This window comes from Ursus arctos, unplaced genomic scaffold, assembly GCF_023065955.2.
Source record: "Ursus arctos isolate Adak ecotype North America unplaced genomic scaffold, UrsArc2.0 scaffold_22, whole genome shotgun sequence".
NCBI classification, from domain to species: domain Eukaryota; kingdom Metazoa; phylum Chordata; class Mammalia; order Carnivora; family Ursidae; genus Ursus; species Ursus arctos.
Genome location: NW_026622897.1, coordinates 1354515 through 1374495, shown reverse-complemented (window position 1 = coordinate 1374495; position 19981 = coordinate 1354515). Strand labels below are relative to the sequence as shown.

The 19981-nt window shown below is 38.0% G+C and overlaps 1 protein-coding gene across 2 annotated transcripts in view; it reads right to left on the bottom strand.

The window, feature by feature from the left end:
* The window catches only part of DYNC2H1 (dynein cytoplasmic 2 heavy chain 1), a 299368-nt gene that overhangs the window by 180045 nt on the left and 99342 nt on the right, over positions 1-19981 (bottom strand). Inside the window, exons 59-64 of one of the 2 annotated variants that reach the window (XM_026505886.4) lie at positions 19303-19424; positions 17046-17132; positions 14245-14371; positions 5143-5284; positions 4444-4553; positions 337-357 (exon numbers count right to left, since the gene is read on the bottom strand). In XM_026505886.4, coding sequence (XP_026361671.2) covers positions 337-357; positions 4444-4553; positions 5143-5284; positions 14245-14371; positions 17046-17132; positions 19303-19424 — 609 coding nt within the window. The remainder of the gene's footprint in view (positions 1-336; positions 358-4443; positions 4554-5142; positions 5285-14244; positions 14372-17045; positions 17133-19302; positions 19425-19981) is intronic. The other variant, XM_026505887.4, reaches the window with a different exon arrangement.

Below are 19981 nucleotides of genomic sequence, written 5' to 3'. Positions count from 1 at the left end.
GTTGACAGTAAACCAGCTTTACTAGAATGTTTTAAAATTCCATCCAAAGCACACCCCCACCCCCCTTTCTACTTGCACCCGGAATGGACCGCTCACGCCCTCCCTACTCCCCATGGCGCACTGAAGTACCCTCACCCAGCATCTCCCTCGCTACTTTCACTGACTGCTCCATCACAAAATGTGCCTCTCCTACCAAGTGACGTACTTCCTACGTACCATGCCTATGTTTGAGATATCATTTTACGCTAGTATTCAGGAGCAAACATTTCACAAGACTACAAGACTTTTGCCCAATCACAAAAACAATTATTTTAAATTTTAAAAAAAAGTTCTTACCCATGATTTCAGACCAATGATCTGATGCAGTTAAAAGAAAAAAAAAAGATAATATATTTCAGTAAGACCAAATATACGTTTTAGAATTTCAAAGAGTACTTACAAGTTTGATTTCATCTTATTTATACTCCTCCAGAGAGATTTTGACAAAATCTCTGAGGTATATTTTAAGTCTGCGATCCATGATTAAACATAGTTAAATTCTACATGTAACAAGTTATTATAGATCCAAAAATGTTGGGCTTTCATTCATTCATGAGTTCATTCACCTACCCTATGTTGAACTACTGCGTAAGACAATATGAGGGGTACAGAAATTAATGACACACACACTTACCCTCAGTGACTTCGCACTCACGAAGGAAGCAAAAACTGACAATTCTGTAAAGAGCATACAAGATCCATGGGTGGAGCACAGGTAGGGTTAGGGAAGCCACTAGAAAGAGTACAAGTCAAACTAAGTCAGGAAAGATAAATTGGACTTAGCCTGGAAAAGAAGTGGAAAAGGCACAAGACAGGCAAAGACAACAGCAGGACAGAGAGAGGAATAAAAAGCCCAGCACGATCTGGAAAACTGGCGGAGTTCGGCAAACCTGGAGTGAAAACGTACAGGCAAGAATGACGTGTATGATACGGCAGGAGCAGTCAAAGTCCCTCGGCTTTTACGCCACGCTTCCTAATGACATGTCTATGCTTCAAGCAATGGAAAGTCACTGAGATCTATTGATCAAAGGGCTGTTCTGATCAGGTTACTATGGTAGAAGGAGCACTGCTACCGCGGTGAAGGTAGTGATACCATGGGTAAGGGACCGACAGTGTGATACTGTATTGATCCATGTGCCTCATTCCATGGATCCACTCACAGTGGACATGCTCAGAGCACGATAAATCCATGACACTTTCGAGATACAGACATGACAAGATTTGTTGAGTAACTGCTGAATGTAAAATGAAAGAGACATACAGAGACTTGCAGATATGCTGCTTACACTCCTGGGCCAGGACTGACATCCCCAAGGGTAGGAATAAGAAAGAGCAAGTCACAGGGAGGAGGAGGGGAGGATGAGAAAAGGTTCTCAGTTGGAAAGCTAACTTTGCCCACCCTGCACGCCCACCCCATGTGTCTCTGATGGGATCATCAGTCATCTACCACTGCCCAAAGAGATGAGCACATGACCCAAGCTAAACAATAAGAATCCTTTGGGGAAATGACACAAATACTGTTGGGGGGCAGGGTGCAGACACATCTTTAGTCTTCGAGCATGAACTCTGAGAATATTAAGCCCGGAGCCACCAATGGCCATCCTTAACACAGGGTGGACAGAACCTATCTGACAACGAATCCAACTCTTAAGATAGGTTGAGAAAACAACGTCCTGGTGGTATCATTTGAATCCTAGAGCTGGTCTCAATGTTTTCAACATATCAGTTACTTAAAAGCACAAGTTCCTTTTTTTCCTTCTTAAATGTATGACTTCCAGTGTTACTACTATTTGGGGTTTATTTGAAAAAAGAACTTTCCCTATGTAATTTACCTTTAAAATTTTGTGTTCTTTACATTAAGACCCAATTAATTTTCATTTCCTCAACATACACTGAATGTCAGGAAGGAAAATAATCTCAGAAATTCTGTGTAGTTTAAAAAAAAACTAATTTACACTGAATTGTCTACAAATAAAAAAACATTCAATATATGTCTTCACAAGAGAAAATTTGTGAAATTCAAATCAAGAAAAATTTATAATACTGTAAAATTTAAACTATCACCTTCCCATCTCCTTTTTGGATACTTTTCACTCACACCTTCCCCATGGTTTCTAACAGCCTTATAGCTCTCTTCATTACCACTGGGTCCCACCCGCAATATTAAAAAGATCACAGAAATTATTACCCAGGCCAGGACACTTTAGAGAGTAAAAGGAAAGCTAATAATAATTACATCAGGATCACGGGTATAAATCACAGGACAAGCAATCCAGAACAAGGGTCCCCATGGCCACCTTCTTCCAGCCCACAATGACTTAGGTCACAGGAACCTCCTGCTGATTTACTTAAACTAACTCCTGTTACAAGGTCAATGGTAGATCATTAGTTGACTATTTCCTCTTCCAGACAATACTGCACTTCAATAGTTTAATACAAATATGAGAAGTTCAAGCATCTTTGTAAGACGAACAAAGGAATAATCATGGATACAAAAGCTTTACTTAGGACCACTAAAGGAGAGAGCAACTACAGACCGTGTATGTGGGAAAGCCTCCAGGGAGAGGAAGAACCTCAGGAAAACTCTAGCTGGGTTAATGATGAGTACATCTCTCAATCCAAATTCCACTTTACTCATCAGGCCTAGTCATTTTTTTCTCAAGGAAGATTTCCTAGAAACCCAATTTGTATCTATTTAGAAATCTAATTTCACATACATCACTTGAGAAGGTTTTTATAGATGTGGGCTATCCAATCACAGCCTTATCTGCAAGAGATTACTCTAAATCCAGAATACTTGAGAACTGAGACGGAGGGCTTACTATAGTGGCAAATTCATCCCAACAAAATTACTAATTACCCTAACAAATTTTTCCAAATGGTTTTTGTTTTGTCATATAAATGCATATATGTATATGTTATAATATGTTATAATAAATATACTATAAATAAATAAATATATATATAAACTATAATAAACATGGCAATATTAAATACCAAGTAAATCTAAGCTTATTATTAAAATTGATTTCAAAAACAATTTCCCCTATATTCATCATGAAAGATAATTCAGAACACAAAAGTAAACATTTTCAATTAGTATCAGGAAAAAAAAAATACTGTGATGAATATATTTTTTCTAAAGGCTCACCCCCCGATTTCTTATGCAATTAAAAAAAAAAAGGATAATACTAATACTGTGTGTTTCTTAAATCTGCAAATGATTGTTTTCTTAGATTGCAAAAAAAGGAAGATAAGAGGAGTATGAAATTTTGGGGAAGGAATAACAAATAGGATAAAAAGCACATACTTTTTAATATAATGTAATGAATTTATTTGCCTACACATTTAAAATTTCAGATTTGTGATACTACTGTGAAAAATAATTACAGAAAATGTTTTAAAAGAGAACTAGCCAAATCAAATTTTTAAGAAGTCAAGACTGTCTGTCTGATCATTGGTCAGCAACTCCTCTGCTGGGAAGGCAGCAATGTAATGAGCCACAGCATGTCGGCTGACTGACGGCCCTAATCAAAGGAACCCTTTTATCCAGGAGTGCAGGGCCCACAATACAAATCTTGTAATACTATGGCTCCTGTTACCTACAAAGGAGCATTCAATGTTCATGCTTCCGTTGGAGCTATGGAGTCACCGAATGAGGAGACGGTGTGCAGGCAGAGAAAGGGGCTGCAGGAGGCAAAGAGGAAACTGGTGTACGGAGTACAAGCCCCTGGGACAGAAACAACAGGAAAAACCCTATCAGCACAGGGAAGAACCATCTCCCCATTATCTGTTATATCACACAAAGGTACACCAAGCTAATGGTAAAAATCATACTGCATTAGAAGAATTATCAGTTTGTATACCTGAGTTGCAATTTGATTTTCACATTCATCACTGCTAACAAGGCTGTAAGAGGTTCACATTTAAACAATGACTTTGGAGAGATATACACTATGGGAAAGAACAATTTTCAAAAAATGTGTGTCGTTATCCCTAACCTACAACCCAAAACTTATCTCATTTTCACTCTGTAGAACTTTGTATTGTAAAACGAAGTAAAATAAAATGGTAAAATCATATACTGTAGGTGAAGGAACTATATAACCAGGTGAGTCAGGTGCCACTAAAATATTTCCATGACTATTAGGGAGTTCAATCTAGAATTTCTTGTCATCAAAATAATGTCACTTTAGTTTATACTTTTATATTACGGTAAAAAATAAATTATACTGAAAATTGTAGATTCACCAACTGAATCATAAATGGATTTTCATTCCCAAAATATTTCCACTTTCATGTAATGAAGAGTAACTGTGAAAGCCTAAGAATTTGAAAAAGGTGCTTCCTGGGGCAAGCTTCCAGAGGAATACATCCAATGAGAAATTAAAATTGATGAATTACCTGTAAGATAACAACAGCGTTTTCTATGGAAAGGTCATCTGATGGTAGGCCTTCACTTTTCCAAATTAACTGTTCACTTTCAGTACAAAGAAATCTCCTTAGATCAAATTCTGAAAAGTTTAAGATATTAATATTTCACTACAATGATCATGTACTTGACAAAGAGAAGGGAACAAAACTATTTGAAATATACTCAAACAGAAGTCCCATGACCATCCTTAATATTCAATCCATTCTTCCCCCTTTAGGACGAAGAGTTAAGGAAGAGAAAAGTTTAAAACAAAAGTGCAAAGGAATGGAACTCAGTGAAATTGTATTTCTTATATATTTAATACGTATTTCACAACTATAATAATTTGTCAAAGCCACAAAATTCACAAGGAATTTTGGAGTGCCTACATTTTATTTTATGATATGAAATTACTGTAAAAATCAATGTGTTAAAATATTTAACTGCATTCATCCATTATCAAAAAATACTCTGTGGTCTCAGTTTCATAGAGTGATTTTAGGAATAGAAGAATCATTGCAACAAAACAATTCAGAGAACAATTACAGAATTGAGCAAATCTAAAGTAGATTTGGTTTCTTCTAGCTTATAGAAAATTTTTCTCTTTTACAAAAAAGTAAAGTGGCAAAAATTAAAAGATGCATTTTTAGGATATTGAAATTTCAAAACATGAGTGACTAAATACAAACTTTCAAGACAAGCTGACTTGGTCCATTCTTCCAAACAGGTTTTTCTCAGACCCTCAGGAGCAGCAGAAAGATACGTAATAAATGCAGCAGCTAGCTGAGCTCTCTTAGGAAGAGTAGCTAATTCCTCTGTTATCTCTGCAACCTGGATAAGAAGAGAGAGAGCAGGTGGACGTATAGGGTATAGATATATTCTAAAAGGCGAAAAACATGACAGTTTCATAAATTAGAGTTTCGGCTGTAGAAAAAAAAATCATGTGTTGGTTTAAAGTAATAACCCCTGCCCCGAATATAATTGTGAAAATGTAAGAATATCAACAAGATCTCTCAGTTCCTGCTGAAATTTTAAAAATGTATGAAATACCATTGTTATTTGTAAAGATGAACATTATTTTGTCATTAACATTACTAATGATTTTAATGAAGCAGAACTTTTATCCCAATTATAGTTAAATACTGTGAATTAGCATCACATTGTAAACTACTATTAAGTGCAGAGAGTATAAGCAAAGGTACAAAACAAAACTGTAAGAAAGCATGGAGACTCATTAGTTAAAAGCAGTGTGGCTACAGAAGAGCAGAAAGAGTAGCAACACAGAAGTAATGAAAAGAGAGAGGTAGAAATGATGGGCAGGAGGAAGGCTGGGAGTGGTTTTCCATGCACACAAAGGAGCTTTTGCTGAAACTGCGATGGTAATGAACCACTCCAAGTGTTTAAACAGGGCAGGGAGGGATATAATGAGACTGGGTTTAGGAAGATTATTCAGCTGACAAATGAGGAATGGATCAATTTTAGGGTGAGATAGCAGGGAGACAAGTTAGGAGAATTGAGGTAATAAATAAATAGGCATTAAAGACATGACAAATATGAGGGATATTTGCAAATGGATATGAAAAGCAAATAAGGAAATATGAACAGACAGACTACTAGTAGTGAAATCCAATCAGCAACCAAAAAACTCCCAATAAACAAAAGTCCAGGACTGTATATGGCTTCACAGGTAAATCCTACCAAATATTTAAAGAAGAGTTATTACCTATTCTTCTCATATTACACTAAGTGAAATAAAGCATTAAAGAAAGACAAATACCATATGATTCACTTATGTGAAGCATCTAAAAGACAAAACGAATAAGAAACAAAAAGCAGAATCAGACCCATAAATACAGAGAACAAACTGATGGTTTAGGGGATGGACAGAATGGGTGAAGGGGAGGAAACAGGTCTCCAGTTATGGAATGAGTAAGTCACAGGAATAAATGGCACAGCACAGGGAATACATCAATGATAATGTCATAATGTTGTATGATGACAGATGGCAGCTACACTTGTGAGCACAGTGTAATGTATGGACTTGCTGAATCAGTATGTTGTACACCGGAAACTAATGTAACACAGTAGGTCAACTATACTCAAATAAAAAATTTAAAAAAACAAAAATACCTGCTCATCTCAAAGTATTCCAAAAAATAGAAGAGGAAGGAAAACTTCTAAATTTATTCTATGAAGCCAGGACTACCCTGATACCAAAACCAGACAAAAACAGAAGAAAGAAGAAAGAAGAAAGAAGAAAGAAGAAGAAGAAGAAAGAAGAAAGAAGAAAGAAGAAAGAAGAGGAGGAGGAGGAGGGGGGGGAGAGGAAGAGGAAGAAGAGGAGGAAGAGGAGAAGAAAGAGGAAGAGGAGGAAGAGGAGGAAGAAGTGGAAGGAAGGAAGGAAGGAAGACAGGAAGGAAGGGGAGAGAAAGAAAGAAAGAAAGAAAGAAAGAAAGAAAGAAAGAGAAAAAAGAAAACTACAGGCCTATATTTTTAATGAACAAAGATGCAAAAATTCTCAACAAAACATTAGCAAATCAAATTCAACAGTACATTAAAAAAATCACTCACACAATCAAATGGGATTTACTCCAGAAATGCAAGAGTGGTTCAATATTTGAAAATCAAACCATGTACTACCTCACATTAACAAGAAGGGTAAAAGCTATATGATCATCTCAAGAAATATGGAAAAACCATTTGACAAAATACAACACCCATTCATGATAAAAACTCCCAACAAAGAGGGTTTAGAGAGAACATACCTCAACATAATTAAAGTCATATATGAAAAACACACAGCTAACATCATACACAATGATGAAAGCTTTTCATCAGGATCAGGAAGAAGACAGGAGGCCCAATCTCACCACTTTTATTCAACACAGTACTAGAAGTTCTAGCCATAGCAATCAGACAAGAAAAAAAATAAATAAAAAAGCATACAAAATGCTAAGGAAGAAGTAAAACTGTCACTATTTGCAGATAACATGATACTATACATAGCAACCGTAAAGACTCCACCAAAAAATTATTACATCTGATAAATGAATTCAGTAATGCTGAAGGATACAAAATTAATATACAGAAATCTGTTGCATTTCTATATACTAATAGTGAAGTAGCAGAAAGAGAAATTAAGAAAACAATCCCATTTACAATTATAATTAAAAAAATACATATATATCTAGGAATAAATTTAACCAAGGAAGTAAAAGACCTATACTCTGAAAACTATAAGACACTGATAAAAGAAACTGAAGACAATACAAACAAATGAAAAGATACACTATACTCATTAACTGGAAGAATCAATATCATTGAAATGTCTATACCATCCAAAGCAATCTACAAATTCAGTGCAATCCCTATCAACACCAACAGCATCTTTCACAGAACTAGAACAAATAATCCTAAAATTTCTAAAGACCCACAAAAGACCTTCAATAACCAAAACAATCTTGAGGGGAAAAAAAAGCTGGAGATATCAGAATCCCAGATTTTGTTGTACACCATTAAGCTATAGTAATAAAAAACAGTATGGTACTGGCATAGTAATACATCTATGGAATAGAAGACAGAGCCCAGAAACCCACACCTATATCATCAATTAATTTATGACAAAGGAGGCAAGAATACACAATGGGAAAAAGACAGTCTCTTCAACAAATGGTGTTGCCAAAGCAGGAGAGCTACATGCAAAAGAATGAAACTTGGCCACTTTCTAATATCATACACAAAAATAAACTCAAAGTGCATCAAAGATCTAAAAGCATAAAACTCTCAGAAGAAAGCAGGCACTAATCTCTCAGATGTTGCCCACAGCAACATTTTCCTAGATATTTTTCCTCACATGAGGCAAACAAAAGCAAAAATAAACTAGTGGGACTACATCAAGCCAAACTGCTTTTACACAGCAAAGGAAACTATCAACAAAACAAAAAGCCAAACCACTGAATGGGAAAAGATATTTACAAATGATGTATCCAATACAGGGTTAGTAACCAAAATACCTAAAGAATTCATACAACTCAACACCAAACATGCCCAATAATCCAATTTAAAAATGGAGACAGTACCTGAACAAACATTTTTTCCAAAGACACACAGATGGCTAACAGACACATGAAAAGATGCTCAACATCACTCACCATCATGGAAATACAAATCAAAACCACATGAGATCTAGCCTCATATCAGTTACAATGACGAGTATCAAAAAGACAAGAAATAAGAACTGTTGGTGATGATATAAAGAAAAGGGAACCCTCACGTACTATTGGTAGGAATGTAAATTGGTGCAGACGCTATGGAGAACATTACAGAGGTTCTTCAAAAACTTAAAAAGAGAAATACCATACAATCCAGTAATTTCGCCCCTGGTAGCTACCCAAAGAAAATGAAAATACTAATTCAAAAGAAAAATGCATCCCTATGTTCACTGCAGTATTACTTATAATAGCTAATATATGGAAACAACCCAAGTGTCCATCAACAGATGGATAAAGATGATGAATGGATAAAGAAGCGATCAAAGATGGCAGTGGAGTACGAGGACCTCAGGCTCACCTCGTCCCTCGAACTCAGCTAGATACGTATCAAATCATCCTAAATACCCCAGAAATCACCTTGATGACTGAGAGAACATACACCACAACTAAAGAGAGAGAAGCCACACTGAAGAAGGTAGGAAGTGTGGAGACATGGTCTGGGGGAGAAATGGATTGCAGGGGCTGCAGAGGGGAGGGAGCCCTGGTTGCAAAGAAGGGGGAGAGAGGGGAGCACACAGGAAAATGCACAAGAACGTTTCCCCAAAGCCACTATCTGGGAAAACGACAGGGGCTGAATTTCTTGAGTTCTTGCAACCAGTCAGGATTAAAGCCTGGAGTTTTCAGGGTCAGCGGGCTGAGCTGGGCTAGAGCCTGGAGGACGCTGCCCTACCACTAGAGAGGAGAAAGGCAAATAACCCGGAGATGGACAGCATGGAAACAGTAATCTGAAAAACCTGAAATATGCCTAGGGCACACAGGAGGTAGAGTATTCCCTCTTATTGGAGAGGTAGCGTTCAGACAGACGCCTCTTTGGGTACAAAGGAGCCCGCTGGCCCCATTTACCTCCCCGCCCCTCAGCATAAACACGGAGCCACCTGCAGTAAACACAACTGCCACACCGGCAGCCAAACCTGCTTACACCAGGTTCCACACCCCTGTGCTCTGCCGGGAAGGCCCTTCTCAGGCAGGCTTGCCTCAGTCCCAGAGAGGCAAGCCCCTTCCCCAGAAGACAAACAGAAACCCCTGCCCACATGTCTCCCAACCAGGGAGTCCTGCAAGGCCTCAGTTCTGGTGGAGTTGGTGTCAGGTCTCATTTCACAAGCAGAGCAGAGCACACCTCGTTAAAACTTGCCACATTCAGGCCAGGCACCAAACACTGTCCACAGCAGGCAAGGAGAGCCTCTGCAGACCACCTGCCCAAAGGGCAGAGCAGCCAAACCACAGCAGCAGGGACCATGCCACACACACCTGAGACACTCCCTGAAGCTCCAGATCCTGGGCACTCCAGAACCTCTTCTTCATAAGGCCATTATTTTCAGGAGCAGGAGACATAACAGGCTTTTGTAACACACAAAAGAAGGCAGAGACTTAGACAAAATGCCAAGATGGAGGAATTTCTCCCAAATCAGAGAACAAGACAAGCCATGGCCAGAGATCTAAGTGAAACAGAAAGAAGTAACATGCCTGATGGAGAATTTAAAGCAACAATCGTAAGGATACTACTGGCTGGGTTTGAGAAGTGAATGGAAGACTTCAGGGAGGCCCTTACTGCAGAGATAAGAGAATAACACAGAATCAGTGAGAGATGAAAAATGCAATAACTGATCATGGAAACAGGCCTGACGCAAAGAACAGCAGGCTGCAACGTCAGGAATGAATTAGTGACCCAGAAGACAGAGTAATGGAAGATAATGATGTTGAACAAAAGAGGAAGAAAGAATTATGGAACACCAGAACACACGTGGGGAAATCAGTGACTCTGCTGAACATCATAATGTGGGTATGACAGGAGTCCCACAAGAAGAAGAGAAAGGGGGGCAGAAGGTTTATGTGAGGAAATAATAGCAGAAAACATCCCTAATCTGGGGAAGGAAACGGACATCCAGATCCAGGAGGCACAGAGAATTCCCATCAAAATCAACAAAAGCAGGCCCACACCAAGATACACTACAGGGAATTCTGCAAACCACACTGACAAAGAAAAAGTCTTAAAATCAACAAGACAAAAGAAGTCCTTAACTTACAAGGGAAGAAGCTAACAGCAGCTGCAGATCTCCCCACAGCTACCTGGCAGGCCAGCAGGGAGGGGCATGATGTATTCAACATGCTGAATGGGAAAGTCAGCAGCCAAAAATACCCCACCCAGCAAGGCTGTCTTTCAGAATGGAAGGAGAGATGAAGAGTTTCCCAGACATCCATATATACAATGGAATATTACTCAGCCATCAAAAAGAATGATTTCTCAACATTTGCTGCAACATGGACGGCACTGGAGGAGATAATGCTAAGTGAAATAAGTCAAGCAGAGAAAGACAATTATCATATGGTTTCTCTCATCTATGGAACATAAGAACTAGGACGATCGGTAGGAGAAGAAAGGGATAAAGAAAGGGGGGTAATCAAAAGGGGGAATGAAGCATGAGAGACTATGGACTCTGAGAAACAAACTGAGGGCTTCAGAGGGGAGGGGAGTGGGGGAATGGGATAGACTGGTGATGGGTAGTAAGGAGGGCACGTATTGCATGGAGCACTGGGTGTTATACGCAACTAATGAATCATCGAACTTTACATCAAAAACCAGGGATGTACTGTATGGTGACTAACATAATAAAAAAATATTATTATTATAAAAAAAAAAAAAAAAGAGTTTCCCAGACAAACAAAACTAAAGGAGGTCATGATCGTAAACCAGCCCTGCAAGAAATACTAGTAAAGGCGACTCTTTGAGCAGAAAGGAAAGATTAAAATGACAAAGACAAGAAAGGAACAGAAAAAATCTCCAGAAACAACTACAAAACAAGTAATAAAATGGCAGTAAATACATATTGATCAATAATTACTTCAAATGTAAATGGACTAAACACTCCGATCAAAAGATATAGGGTGTCCGAATGGATTAAAAAAAACAAGACCCATCTATGTGCTGCCTACAAGGGACTCATTTTAGACCTAAAGACACCTGCAGATTGAAAGTGAGGTAATGGAGAACCATCTCTCATGCTAATGGACATCAAAACAAAGTCAGACTGGCAATACTTGTATCAGACAAACTGGAGTTGTTGTACTTTTTTTGTCCTGCTTTGGTATCAGAGTAATACTAGCCTCATGGAATGATTCTGAATGTGCTCACTCTATTCCATTATTTGTAAGATTTTGATAAAGATTGTCATTTTTTTATATGTTTGGTAGAATTCAACAATGAAACCATGTGGTCTTGGGCTTTTCTGTGCTAGATTTCTGATTCCTAATTCACCTTTCATTCTTGTTATTGGTCTAAGAAGATTTCCTATTTCTTGGATTCACAATTCATGATCCAATCATGGTAAATTTTACATTTTTAGAAACTATCTTTTTTTCCCTAAGGTATCTGATGTGTTAGTATGTAACAGTTTATAGTAATCTACTATCACACTCTGTATTTCTGTGCTTATCTGTTGTACTGTTTTCTCTTGCATTTCTCATTTTGACTTTTAGTCTTATTTTTCTCAGTTAATGTAGTTAAAGCACTGTCAAATTTATTTATTTTTTTAGAAAAACTGGTCATTACTTTCAATGTTATATTATTGTTTATTTTGGTCACTATTTCTAATTTTTGTTATTTCTTTACTAATTTCAGCTAAGTTTCTTATTTTTCTAGTTCCTTGTGGCATAATGTTGTTTATTTGAAATAAACATAGTTCCTTGTGGCATAATGTTGTTTATTCTTCATACAAGCATTTATAGCATAGATTTCACTCTAGTATCTGCTTTGGCGGCATCCCATAGGTTTTGGAATATTGTTTTCTTTTTCTTTTGCTTGGAGACACTTTGATTTGCTATTTGATTTCTTATTTGGCCTACTGCTTCTGCAGTAGTATGTTGTTTAATATTTATATATTAAATTTTTAATATTTACATTGTAAATTTTCTAGCTCTTTTTTATTATTGATCTTTAGTTTTGTACCATTGTGGTTGAAAGATATACTTGGTATAATTTCAGTCTTCTTAAATTTGTAGTATTTTTTTATGTCTCTTTTTATGTGATTTAACCAAGGGATTCTTCTGAGTGTACTTAAAGAAAATGCATATTCTATTTTTCTTGGATGGAATGCTTTTTATAGATCTTTTAGAACCATGTATTCTGAGTATGCTTTAAGTAAAAAATGTTCTTGTTGAAAAAAACAGTAACTTGAACTGAGGGTGCTCATTTAACATAAAGTATATCAGAGGGGAGGTGGGCAGGCGGTGGGTGAAACAGGTGAAGGGAATTAAGAGTACACTTATCACGATGAGTGCTGAGTAACGAGGTACGGCATTGCTCAATCACTATGGTGTATCCCCGAAACCACTGCAACACTGTATGTTAACTACGCTGCAATTAAAATAAAAAACGTAAAAAGAATGGATAAAGAAGACACACACACACACACACACACACACACACACTGGAATATTACTCAGCCATAAAAAAGAATGAAATCTTGCCATTTGTGACAACATGGATGAACCTAGAGGGTATTTTGCTAAATGAAATAAATCAGATACCATATGATTTCACTTATATGGGGAATCTAAAAGACAAAAACACACAAAAAACAGAAACAGACTCGTGAATACAGAGAACAAACTGGTGGTTGCCAGACATGAGGGGGTAGGAGGAAGGTGGGAGAAGTAGGTAGAGAGGATTAAGAGGGACAGACTTCCAGCTATAAAATAAGTTAAGTCATGGGGATGTGACGTACAGCACAGGGAAAATAGTCAATAACGCTCTAATAACCTTCTACGGTTGCAGATGGTAATAAGACTTACTATGGTGAGCGTTTAAATGTATGTTAAGTGTCAAATCACTACACTGAGTACCTGAAACTAATGTAATATGTAAGTCAACTATAATTCAATAAAAGAATAACTAAAAATGAAAATGAAGCCTGTTCCAAAAAAACCCAAAACACAAACACCGCATTACTGAGCAGTCTGGAAACACAGCTTTGGTTGGCGTCGGGGCAGCAGGGACTTTCCTAAGACTGGATGAGGCACCCCTGGGACGGCTGAAGGGACAGGAACCCAGGAAGGGACCACTGAGGGCAACCACACAGTCCTGGATGAGCACAGGAGGAGAATCCAGTGGGGGGAATCAAACTGGTTCAAGAAAAACCCAACGACCAATCGAAGAAAAAAACAAAAACAAAAAAACCTCAAGAGACAGCATTTTAACAAAGTCAAAAAAACAGAGTATTTCTAGAAGAAGTAAGTGGCCAACAGTGTCCCGGAAGGCCAAGTTCATGGGATTTATGAAGAGTGGCGCACCTTCCCTTGAGTCATTTCCGTCCCTGCCATCCCTCCAGTCACACACAACTTCCGGGGGAACAAGATGCACTCACACAGAGTCACATAACAGCCATGAACATCTAGGTCACTGGTCCTCAGCCAGCCAAAGTGTATGGCTATTTCCCTCCTTTTCTGTTTTGAGCAAACACACTACACTGCAGATTTGGCATTTTCAAGGAAGCCTCTCTTGAGGGCCGCCCGTCCCAAGCAAACCTGAGCACGCCAGCGCTTGTGCTCCCGATCGAGCTGTCCGAGCAGGACTTTGGCGGCTTGAACGGTCTCCTGCGCTCTGCTCACTTCGGCTTCCAGTTTCGCGGCTTCCGATGTCCTGCTCTGAAATCTGTGCAAACATTCATATCAATTAAAGCCAAAGGGATTTAAGGAGATTTGACCGCATTATCCTTAGTATCTGAGAATGTAGTTAGCGATAATACTGACACTGTTAGTGTTCACGGGAGCATGAACGGAGCAGACACGCCAGCGCGCAGATCTGAACGGCTCTGCTGCCCGAGCACAAACTTCTCCTCACGACAGTCAGGGCCTTGTGAGAACAGTGACCCCATCTGCCCCTCCAGTTTGCCGTCATTCCCATACATGTCAACCTCTGAAGGATAAACGCACTATCCTCTACCTGCAATACCCTCCAGCCCCTTCTTACCCCTCCCTTGCCCCGCATGCTAACTCCTTCAAGTATCTACCAATCAAAAATATAAACAAAATGTTAAAATTCACTTCAAATATCAAACCCAATACATATATTCTTTCCCTATGTGCCCATTTGCCCAAGTTTATAACTGTCCTTTTAAATTATTTTCCTTAAAAAATACTTGTACAAATTTATTACTTTATTAAATAAGAAATATTCCAGCTGATTACCTAGTCCTTCGACAAATACATAAGTACTTATATAAAATGCCCAGGACTGTGCTGGGCACAATCAAAACAATAAACAGCAACAAAAAAAGCATGTCATGCAACACTCAGAACAGCAGCTCAAAGTACTATGACTCCCACTTTCCAGACAGACTCTTCTACAGGTTTCACCAGTAATCAGTAGCGGACCCGAAATTCACATACGGGTGTGTCGGACACCACGTTTCAGGCAATGCACGGTGCATTCCATTGTCTCTCAAAGTGCTCAATACCTCCTGCTACACACAGCAGTAAAACTCGGTTTTCCAGTACAGTAGCCACTAGCCACAAGTGGCTATTTAAATTTAAATTAACTAAAAGTAAAATCTGAAATTCAAGTCCTCAGTCCTATCACCCACATTCAAGGGCTAGTGGCTACCATCCTGGAAAGTGCAGACTACATCATGTCATCAAGCCCACGACACAGCTCCGCTCGAGACGTGGAGGTGGAGTGCACACTTACTCAGCTCAGCAACTCACACTACGTACACGGTTTTGCCGTAAGTATTTGCTCAATTAAGCTAACTTGCACGTTTCTGTATAAATTGTATAAAAATGGCAAATGTCTCAATTCTGTTAAGTTAGAATGTAAAAATTGATACATCATACTTATTTTTCAATTACTTTTTTCTTTGTTCATATACTAGAAAATAAGATTGTCACTCCCAACCTAGAGTCAATTATACCTTCATGAAGAATCAAGTAAATGCCTATTAACCGGCATTGACTCATTCTTGATAATAACTCTAAACTGGGAAATGCCATTCTGTTTTACTTAAAATTATAAGCTAATTCTGAAAGTTTTTTTCCATAATCCTTCCACAATATTGATTGTATGGTATAGCGATTAAGAAAAGGAACTTCATGGAGTGAGACAAATCTATGATTTAATGCTAGCTTTGTCAGCTACTAACTCTTCAACGTAGGCAAATAAACCTTTCTAATCTGCAGAATGAAAGAATATCCACCTCTCAGGTTCATGGGAAGTACTAAAAATGACGTGTACGTAAAGTGTGCAGGACAAGAGCTCACAGATGTGCTGCACATGCGAACTACCCAACAAAGACCTGACTCTTGGCTGCAGAGTAAGCACGAGTTCTCAGCATACAACGCTGAAAGGAATAAGCACTTTCCTTATGCTTCTCTAATTATATCTAGAGAAAATGATGAAGTGTCTTTCCTGTGTCTATAACATAAAAAAAATTCAGAAATATTGAAAACACTGGTTTATGGGTTTGAGGCTTCTTTCTTGTTTTTTTTTCTCTGTAAGTAAATATATTAAGTATAAATAAGATCATTATTTCCTGTATGGAGAAAAAAATAATAGTTTTCAGTCTGATGAATCTCTTTCTTGGTATAGTAATTTATATTTCTTCCATACAAAAAGAAGGAAAATGGAACGCATCACCTGAAAAAAGTATCTATTTAGAAAAGTTTGAGTCTTACAAAACTAAAAGCAAATGATAGCATAACACATAAAGTATTTAATCACATATGCTCCAGCTTTCCAATTTTCACAGTTTTTAAAGGAAAACAGTCCCACATTTGCTATGATTCCCACACCAATATTTTCTATCCTATACTCTACAGCAATCACATGAAGCCAGAGGTAAGGAAAGGTTTTATGATTAATAATATTCATAAATGGTCCTGAAATTTAAGTACAATGTTGCATAAAGGAATATTTTTTAAACACTCGAAAGTACAAAGTTAAAAGGACACAGTAGTTTCTAATGCAATCCTGAACCTCGGGCAGTTTAGAGAACAGGTCACGTGAAGTCAGTCTGGATAATATGGAAATGCAGACGCCACGCCACAGGTAAGGACTGTCCGCGTGAACTTACTGCATTCTGTCCCTCTTGCTCGAGACCCCCGAGCTCAGGACCAGACACAGTGACAGCTCCAGGTTTGTTCTCACCAAACCACTGGTTAAACAGGAATACCTTCTATAGTATTCCATGTGCTTCCCTAGTTTAGATAAGTCACTAAAGGAAGTGAGAATAACGATTATAAGATTTTCAAAACTGAAACATTAGTTGAGGTATGTTTTCAAATATCCAAAATACATATTTTTTTCAAAATACATTTTAAACTTAACTTACTTCTCTTTGAGTTCTGATACTTTCTGGCCAACAGAATTTAGAAGCTCCTCTAGTTTCCTTTTTCTATCTTCAGTTTTCTTCAAATTTCTAAAATATAATTCAATTTTATAAAAGTTATTCCATTTTATATATCAACAATAGCAAAAACAACCCCTTCTATTCCTTCTAACACCATACCAAAATGAAACCAAGGGAATTTTAAAGATATTCATACACAGAAATAAAGAGAATGAAAGAGAAAAGGACTGCAGTGGAGTAACTTTAATAAAAGGTGATAAGTGACATGATGGAACGCAAAAGCCACAAGTTGAGGAGCTGCAGGAAGAAAAGCCGGAGAAGAATTCCAAATGCGCAGCAACTGAGGACAACAGGTACTCTAAAGATAACAGAGCTGAACAGAGTGTTTTCCAATAGTTGATATAATCAATACATCAACCTCAGATTCCCTCCCACACTGAGAATGGACTATCCTCTTAACACCTCCATGTGGGTCAAGCCTAGAACCCTCACCCGCCCCCACCCACAGCCGAGGCAGAGTAGGAAGATGCTTCTAGAGATGTGACTTACCTTCCCCCCGCAAAAATGCACACAATATCTGAGAGACTGCCATCAGAGTTCCCAGTTCCCACTGTTGTGCGTCTGTGCTTTACACAAATCAACTAAACGGCTTGTCAAAACACAGACTGCAAGTCCTCACACTCCAGCACCCCTAGCATCTCTGACTCAGCGTGGACAGAGCTCAAAAATGGGCACTCTTCCCAAGCTCCCACGGGACGCTGATGCTGCTAGCTCGGGGATCACACTTAGAGAACTACTGCAACAGAGTAAGGCCTTCAAAATTGTGAGATTAAACTGCTTCTTGCCCAGTATTGTAAACCCAGCCCAATTATTGATTGGATGTAACAGCATAATACAGGTAATTTTAGACAGGAAAGATGTCAAAACATTTTTCATCCTATATGCCCTTTCTAATGTGAAGGATATGTTCTAGGAAAATGAAGGACTAAACTAAGAAAGACAAGGACCCAAAAAAAAGAATACAATTAGAAAAGAGAAAAACAGATAAAGATAGTCGCCAGAACCTTGGTGAAGAGAAGTCTCGAGATAATAGCTATAAGCAGCAGGCCTGGGGAAGAAGTGACCCACATTAGAGCAGGAGGTCAAAAGGCTCTAGGAGGGATAATAGTAAGAAAGAATACATAAAACACAGAGATTCTTTTTTTTTTTTTTTTTAAGATTTATTTATTTGACAGAGAGAGAGACAGCCAGCGAGAGAGGGAACACAAGCAGGGGGAGTGGGAGAGGAAGAAGCAGGCTCATAGCGGAAGAGCCTGATGTGGGGCTCGATCCCATAACGCCGGGATCACGCCCTGAGCCGAAGGCAGACGCTTAACCGCTGTGCCACCCAGGCGTCCCAAAAACACAGAGATTCTGAATATGGTTTAGGGTCTGTTTTAAGGATGTGGATAAATATGTGATATGTCAACAGAAAAAATTTTAAAAATGAAATTATTAAGAAAAACAAAGATGTACAAGAAAGGAAATAAAAAACCATAAGATACGGTGTATCTTAGCTGTGAAAAATACTTACATATTCAAAATAATATACACATTTAACATTATTCATTACACAAAAATATGTGACAAATTAACACAAAAATGTCACATAAGTATACTGAGAAAAAGAAGTTCAGGCCGCTAACAATCTCCTTGTCCAGGGTAAGAAGAGATGACGTCACACACGGATCAATCAAGAACATTACACAGAACAAACGCTGACTTAGGAACCACCAATTAAAATGGTGAGCCCCAAGGTAAATGGTTAAAATTTCCCCCACCTGCCCAGACCATGTTTTGCAAAATATATACAACACGTTTCCTACAACTTAGAAGGAGAAAACAAATTTAAAAGCCCTAACTTTCCAAAACCTACTTATTGTACCTTAATATTATTCATTCACAAAATTTTAGCTCTTTGTAAAAGAACTTCTACCAAATTATCCTTCCAACAACATAATAATGGTGGAGGGGAAAAAATGAGTTGGTTCTGCTCTCAACCTTCTTTTAATTGTTTTTTCTTTTGGTCTGCTTAATATTTAATTTTATATAACTGACTCATGTTATATGTTTTAATGTTGTCAGCTGCCTTTTAAGATATAAACAAGGAATAAAATGTAAATAAACCCCAATAATTAAGTCATTAAACTGATGCAGATAAACAAAGGTTAGACTTATTTATATTCTAGACCTCACTCACGATTCTAATCCCGCTTGCTCCGTTTCCAGAGGCTGAATCCGTTCCAGGACGTGGGAGTACTGGACATTTGCTTTAACCCACGCGGCCAGAGGAGCGGCCGCCGTGCTGGCACGCTTCGCATTCTGAAAAATCCATCACAAGTTAGCCAGCACCGTAACTTAATTTCAAATAAAAGCAAAGGTAAGTCTAGTCTATTTTACTTAAGCATTTAATAATTTATCCCCCCAAATGAAGTTTTTGGTTGATAGTTAAAATAACAATAATGTGAATTGTTATTTTAGATAACCTTGAACTTTTGCTTCAAAATAAATGTTTTTGAATCACATAAATCTTTAATATGATATTTTATCGACATAAGTACTCCATTACCTACACTTATAATCAATATATGTCTGTCCACAATGATGTTCAAGCACCAACTCTTCCCCTTCTGTCCATGGGACACATCTTTATTGGATAAAAGCAACTCTGAAACCATGTTACCAGAGTCAGAGTTGATGCACATAACATTTTGAATAAGAGAGCTAAAAAAGTAACAGAATCATGGAATTTAAACTATTCACTGACACGAGATACAAGTATCCTAACACAGGTATCTGTCATCATATGACAAATACGCTGGAAGAAAGAAAAGCAGACCAGGCAAGCTGGAAGTTAAGAAATGACAGATAAAAGGATT